This window comes from Alligator sinensis, unplaced genomic scaffold (genome assembly GCF_000455745.1).
Source record: "Alligator sinensis unplaced genomic scaffold, ASM45574v1 scaffold1509_1, whole genome shotgun sequence".
NCBI classification, from domain to species: Eukaryota; Metazoa; Chordata; order Crocodylia; family Alligatoridae; genus Alligator; species Alligator sinensis.
In genome coordinates, this window is record NW_005842711.1 from 447672 (window position 1) to 461049 (window position 13378).

The following is a 13378-nucleotide window of genomic DNA, read 5'->3' on the forward strand; positions in this document are numbered from 1 at the left end:
TCAGCTGTGAGTTTAGCACTTCTTCTGTGTTTTGTAATATACTTTTTATGCCTCCTATAAAATGTTTGACCTTTCAAAATCCAGACCCTATATGGGGCCAGATTCTAATAAAGAAGAGGGCATGAATCTGGAAAATACAGCCCTTTTCAAAGGGACTGTCCATTTGAATTGAATGGGCATCTGTATTGTCTTTGCTAGGCATCAGGTAGCTTTTTAATAAATCAGATTATTATAGAATCCTGTTCAGCCCCCACTGCCTTTTTCAGTCCAGCTTCAGAGTGGTTTTGAGAAGCTACTAATGATGAGAGCTCTAGTGAGTAAATTCACCAGGACTAACTGGGCATCCAGATTGGAAAGACCTTGTGCAGACTTCCTCTTGTAATGTCTCCCTGAATGCCACTAAACAAGGGAGGAAAAAGGGAAATAAATCTGCTCTCGGTAATGTCTAGGATTAATCCTGGGTGCGGACAGATGAACCAGTCCAATGATAGGGAAGGTGTACCATGTCAGCCACCATATGGTAGTTACTTGTATGCCTCAGTTCTGGCTCCAATATAAGTGGAAGCAAAACTAGGGTGGTGTTCCTCTGAATCAAACAGGGCTAAGTTACAGTGGCTTAGATTCCACTTAATACTACAGAATAGGACATAGCATTTACTAGAGAACAGTTAGCACATGGAAATCCCACCCATCCCATTCCCACCTTTAAAATTGTGTAGCTTGTTTACCTATCCATACCCTGGATGGGCGATATGAGAGGCTCTCCTTTGTGTGTCAGTAGAAGGGATTGAGCATATCTGTCTCCATCTTGCAGGCCACGTGAGTAGGTACTTAGAACAGCTCTATTTCACAGCCATTTACAGAAAGTTAGGTACAAAGTTAGGTTGGGGGTGTTCTTCAGGACTGCTGTGAAAGCTTTGTTTTTCCTTTCTGTCTTTAAGGTGAAAGCTGTAATAACATCTTAAATCAGGGAAGAAGTCAGTTTTCTGTTGACTAACAGGTTGAATTCTTAACCTCTATAATGCTGCAGTTGTAGAAGTTAGCTATTATAATTCAACAGCAAAGGCTGCCTGACTGATTACATTCATCTCCTTCCTATTTTGTTACCTGTATCATATTTCGTTCATCATTCTATTTTTTTTTGGTGAGTTTTTAAATAGCCTCTTTTGCTGGGAGTTTAAGGAAGGGATGTGTGTTCTACTAGCAGCCTTCCACATCTGAGGAGCTTCTTCGGAATGAAGTTGCCAGGGAAGGGCTTCATTTGCCCCTTGTAGAACATTAATTCTTCTGTTGACTTAAGTGGAAGCGAATAGGGCTTCTAGTGAGGTCAGCCACTTTCACTATAGCTGATTACAAAGTCTTGCTTGACTGACATCTGCTGTGAAACAGACAGCAAAAGCAAATGCTTTCCAGAATGGCAGTGACATTAATGTAGACAGGATTTCCAACCCATCCTTTGCTCAAGTAGCCCCTTCCCAGTTCCAGTAGACTGAGGTAAGAGAATAGTCATGAGCAGTTTTTGCCTAGACTAGCTTCAGTTTCTAACAGGATGCCAGGAGAAGATCATAGCTCTTGTATAGATCTGCTGTTGCATGTCCGTTTTCCACTTACTGCTTCCAGTTCCTTTGTATTGGGGAAGCAGAACTAACTAGTAAGGTACATGGGGTTATAAACACCATATAGGGCCCAGTTCAGGATACTTGTACACAACGCAAGTCCTGTTTTGTAACATGGGGCTGCTCAAGTACACAGGTGTCTGCACTGCATCTGGGAGAGGAGACTCAGCCAAGCTAGGTTTAATCAAGCCAGCACTAGTACCAACACATGGGCTTCAGTGCAGGGGGCACAAGCCTTCCTGAGATCCAGGGTATATGGTCAGGCAATTTACCCTGTGCTAAAACCCATGTTTTTGTGTCTTCATTGCTATCAGTACCAGGGCTAGATAGTCATGCTAGCTCAGGCATGCCAATCCATGCTCTGGCTGTTCTTCAGAACTGCAGTGCAAGCCAACCCTCTGCACCTTCCAGGGCCATGGGACTAGTCTTTTAAATTACTTGAATTGGAACTTGAGAGGGTCCCACTGCTGTTTTATTTTGCCCTGTAAGTTTGTGGCTTCTCCAATATGTCACTTATTTACTGAAGTGATAGCTCCCTTTGATATGTAGTAAATGGACAGGCCAGTGGTGTTCATTGCCCCTTCTGTGTAAAGCTTGAAATGTCTATCCAAAGTCAACCTGAATCTTGGCCTTCCTGCTCCATCTGTTGCTGGCAACTTCTCTAGCCACCACTTTAGGGAAATTGCTCCCTTTGCATGGCTCCGTGCCGTGATGAGTTGATCCATTGTCCATGCACAAGAGAGGAGGGGAAGCTGTTAGTGAAGTCTAATGCCTTCCACCGCAAAGCTAAGAGAGCACTACAACAAAAAGCTTCCTTGTCTTGAGCCTGGAAGTCGCACTTAAGGGCCTCACTCTTTGGAGCTGTTCTGACATGCTGAGGAATTATAGGGGTTCTCTTTTTTTGTCAAGGGAAGTTCTCTTTATACAAAACTATTTTGTAAAGTTTTTTGGTTTTGTTTTTTTTTTTTTACTTGAGTCTCTTTTAGCAATGTTAAAATGTTTTTTTCTTTTTCCAGATCACATGTTTGTTCCTGATGTGTGTTATTTTTCTATGGGCTATAGAGGGTGTGGGATTGATTGATTGGTTTTTTTACTGGAATGTATAACTGCATGTTTTTAGCAAACCTGTAATTCTATTTTCTCTAATGCATAAGTGTGAACTGTTTGAAAGTCAGAATGCATTTGACAACGAATGGACTGTCTTCGTACCGTTTTTATTCGGATTTCTTTAAGGCACTTCAGTTAGCATTTATCCTCTACAAATAATTACTTTATACAAATCTGTTTATTTTTATATTTTATCTGCATGCTTTTTGATTTAACAGTAATGTAACCACAGTCTTCTTTTAAAAAATCCAACAAATTGTATAGTTTTTTTTATAATTTTGTTTTTAAATAATAAAAATAAATAAAGTGTTTGGCTTGCTACAGAAAATGCACCTTTTGTATAATGAAATTACAATTTTAACAATTTCAAAATGGAAAGAATATTTTTGCCAAGTATATAATTGGAGGCAATCATGGATGAAAGCGTGAAGAGGTGACTACTTAGCATTTGAAAAAATGTATTAGTGGTGGGAAACACACAGGGATTTACAGGATGGGCATAGATTAGACAGAGAAACTTTGGGGTAGGCAGAGGCTTCTTCACTTACTGGAAACTAAAAGACTATAGTGGAGTCCCATGTTTCTTGCATTTTGGCTACTGTATCCCATGTGTGCAGTGAATAGGTGTAAAGAAGTTGTGTGTGTGTGTGTGTGTGTGTGTGTTCTCCCCCCCTCCCCCCCAAAAAACCCCAAACAAACAAAAAAACAAAACAAAAAAAACCCTGCTAGCTTTAAGCCTAGTCCTGGTTCTGAGGGTTTAATCAGGTTTTGTTTTTTTTTTTAATTTTGGCTTTTTAACAATCATAAAGATTCCCTGGGACATCAGTTTCTCAAGGGCACCAGTCAGCCCAGTTGCTTTCTGTGGGCTTATACAGATGTAAGTGACTGGAAAGCATCCAAATTTTGTAAGCGCACAGCAGGGAGTGCAGCCAGCAGCCCACTCAGTCTTTGGCTCTGCAGGGCTACAATTATAGAAAGCAGTAAATTTTCATCTTTACAATCAGCTGACATGATCTGCATGTCCATGGAAAGGAAGTGTTCAGAAAGGGTGGTTTGTGGCTTGGTTTACATAATTACTCTTCAGAGTAAAACAGCATGTTAGGTGTAGAAAGACTGTGCAATTTGAGTTTTATTACTACCTTGACTCATTTGGAGGTTTCTGAAAATTACTTGTTCCCTGGCCAGGAGGTTTGTGTGCTGTGGTGGCTAAAATGAAGCCAAACTGTGATTTAGCTTTTCAGTCTGTTAACTCACAGGCATGGTACGGTTCACTCTTAAACAGCAATGCTGATCTCTGAGAAGCCTTGGGAGTTGTGCACTGCCTTTGGCTGACTATAAAATATAATCTGGTTGGGGTGGAGGCGGGGAGGGGGTGGCATTGACAAGACGGATGGAAACAGCTGCATTTACCTGCTGGCAGGGAATGGTCCAGGATCTTGTCATCGGACATGCTAGTTTGTCATACATTCACTTAGTTTAAACCAAGGATGGTATCAGGATAAGGAATATGCACACCAATAAGCAAACACCATAACTTTCCTTTTGGGGGCCTAGCTAACCAGCACACAGCTTAGGTGCAGGAGTAAACACAAGTACCTCTACAAAGAAGAGCAGCAGAATGGCACCAGGAATACTTACGTCAGTTTGAGAGGGGCTGGGAGCAGTTCAGGGCTCTTTAGGGTTGGTAGTTGCACACATCCCTATAAGACTTTTTGATACTTCTGCCCATGTCTCTGCCGTAAAAGTACAGATGAGTGCTCAGAGGGCAATCAGTCTGACCCCTGAACCTGGGGATTGTCTGGGTATCTCCCATTTCTAGTCTCAAGCATTCAGGAGTTGCATGGGCTTAACTGCCTCTTTGCTGCTAATGTTTACTCAGTGCAACTTGTGTATTGACACATGCAGCTAGTGTGAAACCCATGGAGAGGAATTGTCTCAGATCCTAGAGATTTGCAAAAGGAGTATCAATCCTTTAAGTTTCTGGCATCTCTTCCCCTCCTAGGGAGATGAATCCTTGTTCTAGGCTCCTTTTCCTCCCCACTTTTGTGTCCAATTGGTCTTGTTGGATTTTTTTCTCATCAGTCTTGTCCTTTCCTCCTGAGTAAACAGAACAAGCAGAAATATTGGTTCTTTCAATCCTGTCTTTGGGCAACACAGCCTGCTCACTTTCCATTTGGTTTTTGGATGGGTACTGACTTGGGTGAGAGATATTGCAATATAGGCATGGTAAGCCTGGATCACCATAGCCTTAGGTGAGTAGGATGTATAGAAGGGAGAGAATGGTGTTTTCTCATCCCGTTACATTACTACGCTTGTAGCATACAGGAATGTGCCAGTTATGGGCTACAAAGCACATACTACACCAGCGTTTCAGGCACAGCAAAACAACCCGGTGTCTTTGCAATAGTGCTACAGGGCCCTTGTCAGTCCCTTTACCTCTCCTTTCATAAGTACAATTTTCACGTACCAGTTAGCATAAGCATTCTAAATTCTGCCCCCTGCATTAGGCCTTTTGACATGCCAGTTCTGAAGAACCTGAGTGAATTGTGGTCCAACATAATTATTCTGAAAGGCCTGTGTGAGGTTGGGCTTTTCCTTCTGGCCTTTCTGTATCTTGGTGGTGATTATATCATTGAGTGCCACAGGTTTTTTTTCCCATTGGCTAATTCTACCATGTTCATTCCTCTTAGCCTAGTACCTACTTTTTGACTCGGGCAATATGGGGGCAAATTTTTAATAGGAGAAAATGTAGGTCACTCTGGTTGGACTTGCTATGGCAAAATAATGTCAGGCTGAATAAGGTGCTTGCACATCCAAGTCGAAAGCTACTGGTATTTGAAAAATGTTTGCGAGCAGTTGATCTGTGATAGTGGTCAGTGCACTGGATAGGTTTTGTTCCCACTCTCCCATGCACAGTCCTGTGGAGACATTTAACCTCTACAGGTGTTTCACTTTTTCCCATCTTTGCCATAGGCATGATGTGACATGGCTTTCTTTGAGAAAAAGTATTACCGCCTTTGGGCTGATGAGGCAGTCAGGTTTATTAGCCCATCACTGCTTTCAGTAAGCCTCAATGCAGGGCAGCATTAAAACCTTTCTGAACTTGCCTCTCAAAGCATCAGATCTTTACAGTTGTCCTCAGAAAATTAATACCCTCATCCTAATCACTGGCATTTCAGCTCCCGCAGCTGAGAATCGTTGCACCATCCTCCTACCCAAATTCTTGCTATCTCAGGCGCATGTTCAGATATGCTGCTGAGCTCAAACTGTTCTAGTGCCAACCTTGTGGTCACCAGAACCATCTGAGCCAGTGAGAATGTGAGCAGTTGAATGGGTGCTGGCTGGCATTAACTGACAGTTGAAGTCTGATAGTTTCCTGAAAAGCTCAGGGAATCCCCATCATTCTAAACCCTCCAGGCTCACTGGGTATGAGGCTGTATTTATGTGCTGCCAAGATTGCAATGTCACAGTGAGAGACAGACCTACTTGTTTGTCTGCACTGACAGCAGTGTTGGATCTGGGTGGGTGCAGAGACTAACTAGGTTTTAAATTTAGTTGCAGAGGAGTTTGGCTTCATACAGACCTTTGTAAGATTATGGAAATTTACCAGGCAGAGTACAAATTCTAGAATACTTGCTTAGGATGACAAAACTAGGAATCCTTTGCTTGTCCACCTAATAATCCCTGGGATGTGAATGGAAAAGGTCAGTTTTGACAGGGATAGTTTTAGAACTACATTCAGAGGTGGTGCTTGGACCATGACTTTGCGCTGCTAAGCATGCCCAATACAGATGGAATAGCACCAGCTGGGGCAGGTGAATGATCTAGCTGTTGATCTGGGATTTACCAGGAAAGAATTATAAGCCTAGTGGCTCAGTTTGTTCAGGGCATTGTTGGGAAAGACCAGGAGGCATCAAATTTAAGAGCGTCTTGGGAAGTTGTACTCTATAAGCAAATGTCGGTGGCAAAAGTTTGTGGCTTAGCCAGAGCTACTGGTGGTCACATGGTTTTATTTGGGTGTGGAGTAAGAAGCTGTTTCTGTGGTAGTGCCTTTAAGGCCCCACCCCCTCTCCCAAACTCAGCTGCTCTCTGGTTGGGAGGGAGGGTGGTCCTTGGGTCACTCCTCTGTTTTATTGTATTTCTCACCAAATTAACTTCTTTCCTGTTCTTCATCATTTTGATCATTGTATTGTTCAGCTGAAGGCTCTTGTGCTTCTTGATCAAACTCCAGAGGCAGCTCCCACCATTTCATCTTTATTAGGGGTAGCGATGAAAGCGTCTGAGTAAGCAGGACCCTGGTGATTTCACCACCCTTGTGTGACTAGTCAGAGCAGGTCAAGACAGCCCCCTCTGCCTGAGCTTTCCCACTTTAGCTGCCATTGGAGCTACAAACAATGGAAGATTTCCAACAGTATCTAGTAGAGAGAAGGCTCTGTTGTTTGGTGTGTTTTTGTCACATGCGTGATGGAGGCCAGTGGTTGGAAAGCTGCTGTTGGCCAGTCCAGTTGCAGCAGCTCCTCTTGTAATTGTGGTTGATGTTTGGGAATTGAGGATCCTGACTAGTTTTGTGTAGGAACAAGAGGCAGACCAGGGAACTCAATTTTTGTCCTTGGGGAGTCTCTAGTAAATTTCAAATGTAATATTGGGAAAAGCTGCTTGGTATGTGCTTCAGAGTGTTTTACAGGTGAGGCCTTGATCTGGATGACTTTAAGACTGAGATCAGTAACATCACTCACTCCTGTGCGAGTGTCAGGGACTCCTGGCTCCACAGTACCTAGAGGCTAACTCTTCGTTATTCCCTCTTCCTCTCTCCACAGAGATGGCACCAAAAATGAAGAAGAAAGGGCATTCTGGGCGAGAGCAAAAAAAGGTGAGTGACAGCAGAGGCTGCCTTCCTCAGCTGGCATTGAATTTAGTGCCCACACCACAAGTCAGCACTGAGGCAGAGTCAGGCCAAGCCAATGAGTTGCTGAGCTAATTGTACACTGCTTGCTGGGCTCCCTTGTAGGTAGGATTTGGGTGTCCAGTTTCTGATTCCTGGAATGGTTTTGGTCCAGCCCTGCTAGGAGGTGGTGGGACAGGGCAGTAAAGTAAGGGGTGTGGGGGCCCCACAGCTGCTCATCTCACCAGTTATCTCTTCCTTAGCATCACCATCACCACCATCCGCAGGTGCAGCAGCAACCACAGCAGCAGCCACAGCAGCTGCAACCACAGCCGCCACCGCCACCACCTCCGCCTGTCCCCCAACAAGCACCGCCTCCGATGAAGTCCTCCCCGCCTCCTTTTGTCCCTGCGCAGGTCCCGGTTATGGAGCACCCGCTCCAGGGGAACATGTTCGACACTATGACACATTTCACCCAGCCTATCATGCATCTTCCTCAACCCGAGATGCCTCCCCATCTCCCCCAGCAGCCTGAGCATAGCACTCCTCCTCACTTGAACCAACATGCCGTGGTTTCTCCTCCAGGTGAGCACTTCATGGCCAGTCCCATGGTTCAGAGTTTTTTTTACTCGGACTGTTCCATCTGCAGAACTGGGTTTGTGCATCTGCACCACTGTCTTCCAGGCAGACCAGGGGTGTGATTGGGTGTGGTGGAGGAGGAAGGATGGATGGGCCTGTCAGAACTGGGGTAGAAGGGTCTGCCCCAGTTGGGCCTAGGGGAACTGTGGGGTGGGGTAGTGGCAGCTCCTGCACTGAGTGGGGCATCCTCCCCCTTCTGCTGTGTGATGCCATGTGTCCGTGCTCTTCATCCCCAGCTTTGCACAATGCCCTGCCTCAGCAGCCCTCAAGACCCAGTAACCGAGCTGCAGCACTACCCCCGAAGCCTTCACGTCCTCCGGCCGTGTCACCAGCCATAAGCCAGCAGCCCATGCTCCCCCAGCCGCCTTTGCCTCAGCCTCCCCAGGTCCTGCTGGAGGACGAGGAGCCTCCTGCCCCTCACCACAGCCTGTCTCTGAGCACCAGTCAGATGCAGCTGTACCTTCAGCAGCTGCAGAAAGTGCAGCCACAGACGCCTCTCCTCCCTTCAGTGAAGGTCCAGTCGCAGCCTCAGCCACCCCTGCAGCCTCCTGCTCACCCCTCAGTGCAGCAGCTGCAGCACCAGCCGCAGCAGAGGCCCATGCACATGCAGCCCATGCAGTTCCCTCCCCACATCCCGCAGCCACAGCCACCTCCACAGCAGCACCCACCTCCACCACAGCAGCCACCGCCACCGCAACCACAGCAGCAGCCCCAGCCACCACCACAGCAACCACCACAGCAGCCGGCAAAACCTCAGCAAGTCATTCAGCACCACCCTTCACCACGGCATCACAAGCCAGACCCCTACTCGACTGGTGAGTGATGCTTGGCCAGAGAAGAGCTGCTTAGTGCTGGTAATGGACTGGGGTGGGGAGGCTGCTGGGCAGCATTGTCGTGGTCTTCTCACCTTGGCCCTGTAGCAGGGCTTAGTCACTGAGGGCTATGCTTAGTCTGAAGAATCCTTTGCTAGCTAGGAGGCTGGTGAAGCCTCTGAGCTTTTCTTTCCAAAGGGGAAACCTGATGGTTGTAAAGCTTTCAGGACAGGAGCAAGCTCTTCAGCTGGTGCTGCCACTCTCTGCTCAGGCTTAACCAGCTGCTTTCTACACTGAAGCTTAAGCTGACAGCCAGGAAACTCGGTTTAGAAAAGGGTCCCATGGGTCACCGTGATGTGAGGCTTGGTTTGTGATTACATCGGACAGTGATTCTCAACCAGGTACTGTTGAGATCCTCTTGAGAGTGCCACTGGGTGCCCCAGCATTAGCGCTGTTAGGTGTGCAAACATCTGTGCATGATTCACAAGATCAACCCAGTGATATCCAGTAGGAACAGCTTCCTGCCATGTTGTGGCCTGAGTTCTTTTCAACAGAAGAATTGCTTTAGTATTTTTTGTAGTCAAGAAATGAGTGGAAGCCACTGGCACAGCAGCTCTGTAAATAGCTTCCTCCCCTGCAGCAGATCTGGGGTCCAGATTATCTGTGGATTTTGTGCTCTGTGTGGTTTGCAGTATGGTAGGAAGCTCCTAGTGAAAGTGAGAGTTGCTTTATTGCTAGGCCAGTGTCCAATAAGAGGGAGGACAGCAGACAAGATAGGGAAGCTGACTGTTGTATTAGATTGATGACAGACTGTCTCTGGGAAAGGCTAACCTTCCTGGAGGCAGCTGAGTAGATGCTGCAGCACTGACAGGTGTGTGTGAGGCCATGAGAGCCCAGGACTGAGTGTGCTTCCACCCAAGCCTCCTGTGCATGCCTCTGGTTTGTATCTGGTCCCTCTCACCCATGGGCAATGTCTGGGAAAGCAGCTGTTTTTGGACCGCCATGTTGACCAGATATTCAGTTAGGCACGTGGGATATAATGAGCCGGCCTGTCTTAGGAGGTTCTGGCGAGCCACCTCCATTGGCTCATTTCTGCCTGTGAGAATGTGTCCCCTTGCTCATCTTTTGTTTCAGTTTGCCCCTCTACAAGATGTAAATGCTCAGGGTTGCTGTAGAGAAATGGAGGGAGCTCTAACTGCATGGTAGAAAATGAATGCTTCCTGCTTGCTGGAGCTGTAGCATGTGCCTTGGAGCTACAGCTCTTGGAGTGCAGTACAGCAGGAGTGAGTCCTCCCCAGCAAGAAGTTCTGTCTCTGCTGTAATCTGAGTTCCTTAGCGGATTCTGCCTGGGATCATTTGAGTGGCCTGTGCTGTAGTCTTGCACTTCTGGAATGCTTCGAGCAAAACTGTTCTTTTGTTTTATGTGCCATCCCTATTCCACTGACATGGGAGACCACGGTGCCGGGAGATGGGTTCTCTGCCCTCATGTTAAGAAAACTGGGCTTGTCTCCTTGTGTCAAAATGTTAGTGTGGCCAGCAGGCTGATTAGCCTTATGCTTACATTACTTTAAAAGACTGAGTAACTTATCTCAGTGGTTGGCAGAACATTTTATTTTTAGGATGTGCTTTCAGCTTCCCTCCCATTCTCACCATTGAACTGTGCAAGTGGGTCAGCTGCTGGGATCTCGGTAGGGTAAGCAGGGTTTTGGTGGATAGCACTTGGGGAAGAGCTTTCCAAAGCAGCTGCAGATACTGCTGGGAGTGTTAATGCCCCCTTGGTGATCTGGAAGGTGGTTTTCTTCAGTTGTGCATCCCAGCCTGAGGTGCCATCCCTTGAATGAAACCTGAAGCATGCTCTGGGTCACTTTCATAGATTTCATAGATTTCTAGGGTTGGAAGAGACCTGGTAGATCATTGGGCCTGACTCCCTGCTCCAGGCAGGAAAGAGCACTGGGTAGTTAATCCCAGCCAGATACCTGTCTAATCTCCTCTTGAACACCTCCAGGGTAGGGGAAAGCACCACCTCCCTTGGAAACCCATTCCATATTTTGGCAACCCTTACTGTAAAGAAGTTTGTGGCCAATATTTCTGGTAACCGCAAGGTGTGCCCTGGTAAACAGAGGGCCTCCTATTCCCTGCTGACCCTCCCTGATGAGTTTGTAGACAGCCACAAGATCACCTTTCAGCCTTCTCTTGTGGAGGCTGAAGAGATTCAGGTCCCTCAGTCTGTCTTCATAGGATTTTACCTGCAGACCCTCAACCATATAAGTAGCTCTCCTCTGAACGCTCTCAAGGTTATCCACATCCCTCTTGAAGTGTGGCACCCAAAACTGGATGCAGTACTCCAGCTGCAGTCTCACCAGTGCTGCATAGAGGGGAACTATCACTTCCCTAGACCTGCTCGTGATGCACCTGCTGGTGCAAGAAAGAGTGCGGTTAGCCTTGCTTATTACCTCGTCACACTGGCGACTCATGTTCATTCATCGGAGATCTAGAGCTAGGGGTACTTGTCTTGCCAAGAGAGCCATGATTAGATGCCTTCTTGTCTGCCTGTCCATCCATCCACTAGCCTGGAGTTGAGAGGTTGCTTCTGAATTAGCGCGTCATGTCAGTGCAGCCCTGTGGCAGCTGGCAGTGCCTGGGAGGTAATGCTGCGGTGGGGATACTGCTATGCTTGTGCTGGGTCTTCCTACGGCTAGGCCACTGGTGTGGATCACATCTAGCTTGTAGCATGGCAAGCCCTAGGGTGTAGCGTGCTGCCCAGCCTGATGGGAGGGCCAGTTCTTGGTGAATGTTTGACGCAGCAGTCATGATGACAGGATAACTGTCTGGTCCTGAATTTTTGCAGGTCACTTGAGGGAAGCACCTTCTCCTCTCATGATGCATTCCCCTCAGATGCCACAGTTCCAGGGTCTGGTCCACCAGTCACCACCTCAACAAAACATCCAGCCGAAGAAGCAGGTAAAAGGCAGAGCCTGAGTGCAGACTTAAGCCACTGTGCCCTGCCTTGTGTGGGCGAGTAGGGTGTGTGCCCACAGATGCACAGGCTTTTGTGGCCCTATGTGAAGATAGGGCTAGTCTGGCCGAGGGCCCCTTGTGGTGGGTTATTCAGGAAGCTGATGGCTCTACAGTGTGGATGGGCTTAGCTAGAGAAAGGGGCTAGTCCGGGCTGCGACTGATGTGTCTCGATGCTCTCCTGTGGCAGGAGATGAGAGCAGCCTCTGTCGTACAGTCCCAGCCTCTGGTGGTGAAAGAGGAGAAGATGCATTCGCCCGTCATCAGAAATGAAACATTCAGCCCCACGTTGCGGCAGGACCCTCCCAAGCACCCTGAGAGCATCAAGCCTCCTGCACATATCCAACAAAGTGAGTCCAAACCGGTGCTGCTCTGATCACACCACAGGCTAGGGTGTTCCAACACCAGGGATAGCGGGCAAGCACATTGTCCAGTATGGTGCTAGCACCCACACTCCAGCCTGCTGGTAGGGTGGGAGGGAGTGACAGGTTCTCCCTGGCTGGCTCTAGGATGTTCCAGCACCCTGCGAGGGCAGTCTCCTACCAAGACATTTTTTGCAGGAGCAGAGATGAAACCAACAGAGGGCGGGCGGCCGGTGATCAGACCCCCTGAGCAGACTGCACCGCCACCTGGCATACAGGACAAAGACAGGCAGAAGCAGGAACCAAAAACACCTGTTGCTCCAAAAAAGGTGCGTCTGCCACATCGGGATACAGACCCTCTGGGGTCAGGTAGCAGTTAATTTCCTGGTCTGAACTGCCCACGATCCCGCACTTAAAGCTGGCTCTTTATGGGAGTGCATCAGAAACGCAGAGCCCCTGAAAATGCTCCTGTTCTGGGGGCTGTTCACAGCCCTAACAGTGCTGTCAGCTCAGATAGATCCCTGGTCCCTATCTGTGCTGCTGCACGTATGGTACAGCCAGCTGCCCCCGAGAACACTAGGACTGGACTCATCAGACTTTTTAGCTTTCTGTTGCCAAAGGTTCCCTAGAGCAAATCTAGCTTTAGTACCTTCCCTTCCTGATTGTCAGTCAGTCACTGAGTATCCGGCCCTGCAGCAGCTTCTGAGATGTGGGCATTAGAGCAAAACCCTTTGGAGATTGTGTGAAGTGCTGCCTGATTTGCGGCAAAACCAACACCTTGCCCCAGGCAGCCTGCTAGTGACGTGAACAAGGAGGGAGTCTCTGTTGCACAAATAGACTTGGCCTGGTGTGATTACTCAGTAGCCCTCCTGGGCTGTGCCCTCCACTTCATTCTGGCAGGGGCTCCTCTCTGCCTTCCTGCCGATCACCCTGGCCGCAATTTTT

The 13378-nt window shown here is 47.6% G+C and overlaps 1 protein-coding gene across 16 annotated transcripts in view; it reads left to right on the forward strand.

Annotated features, from left to right (window-relative positions):
• BRD4 (bromodomain containing 4) overlaps positions 1 to 13378 on the forward strand; it is a 131057-nt gene that overhangs the window by 114135 nt on the left and 3544 nt on the right. For 15 of the 16 annotated variants that reach the window (XM_014524941.2, XM_025216162.1, XM_025216165.1 and 12 more), the window contains 6 exons: positions 7541 to 7593; positions 7869 to 8190; positions 8481 to 9059; positions 11905 to 12017; positions 12262 to 12421; positions 12632 to 12762. In XM_014524941.2, the coding sequence (XP_014380427.1) occupies positions 7541 to 7593; positions 7869 to 8190; positions 8481 to 9059; positions 11905 to 12017; positions 12262 to 12421; positions 12632 to 12762 (1358 nt within the window). The remainder of the gene's footprint in view (positions 1 to 7540; positions 7594 to 7868; positions 8191 to 8480; positions 9060 to 11904; positions 12018 to 12261; positions 12422 to 12631; positions 12763 to 13378) is intronic. The other variant, XM_025216166.1, reaches the window with a different exon arrangement.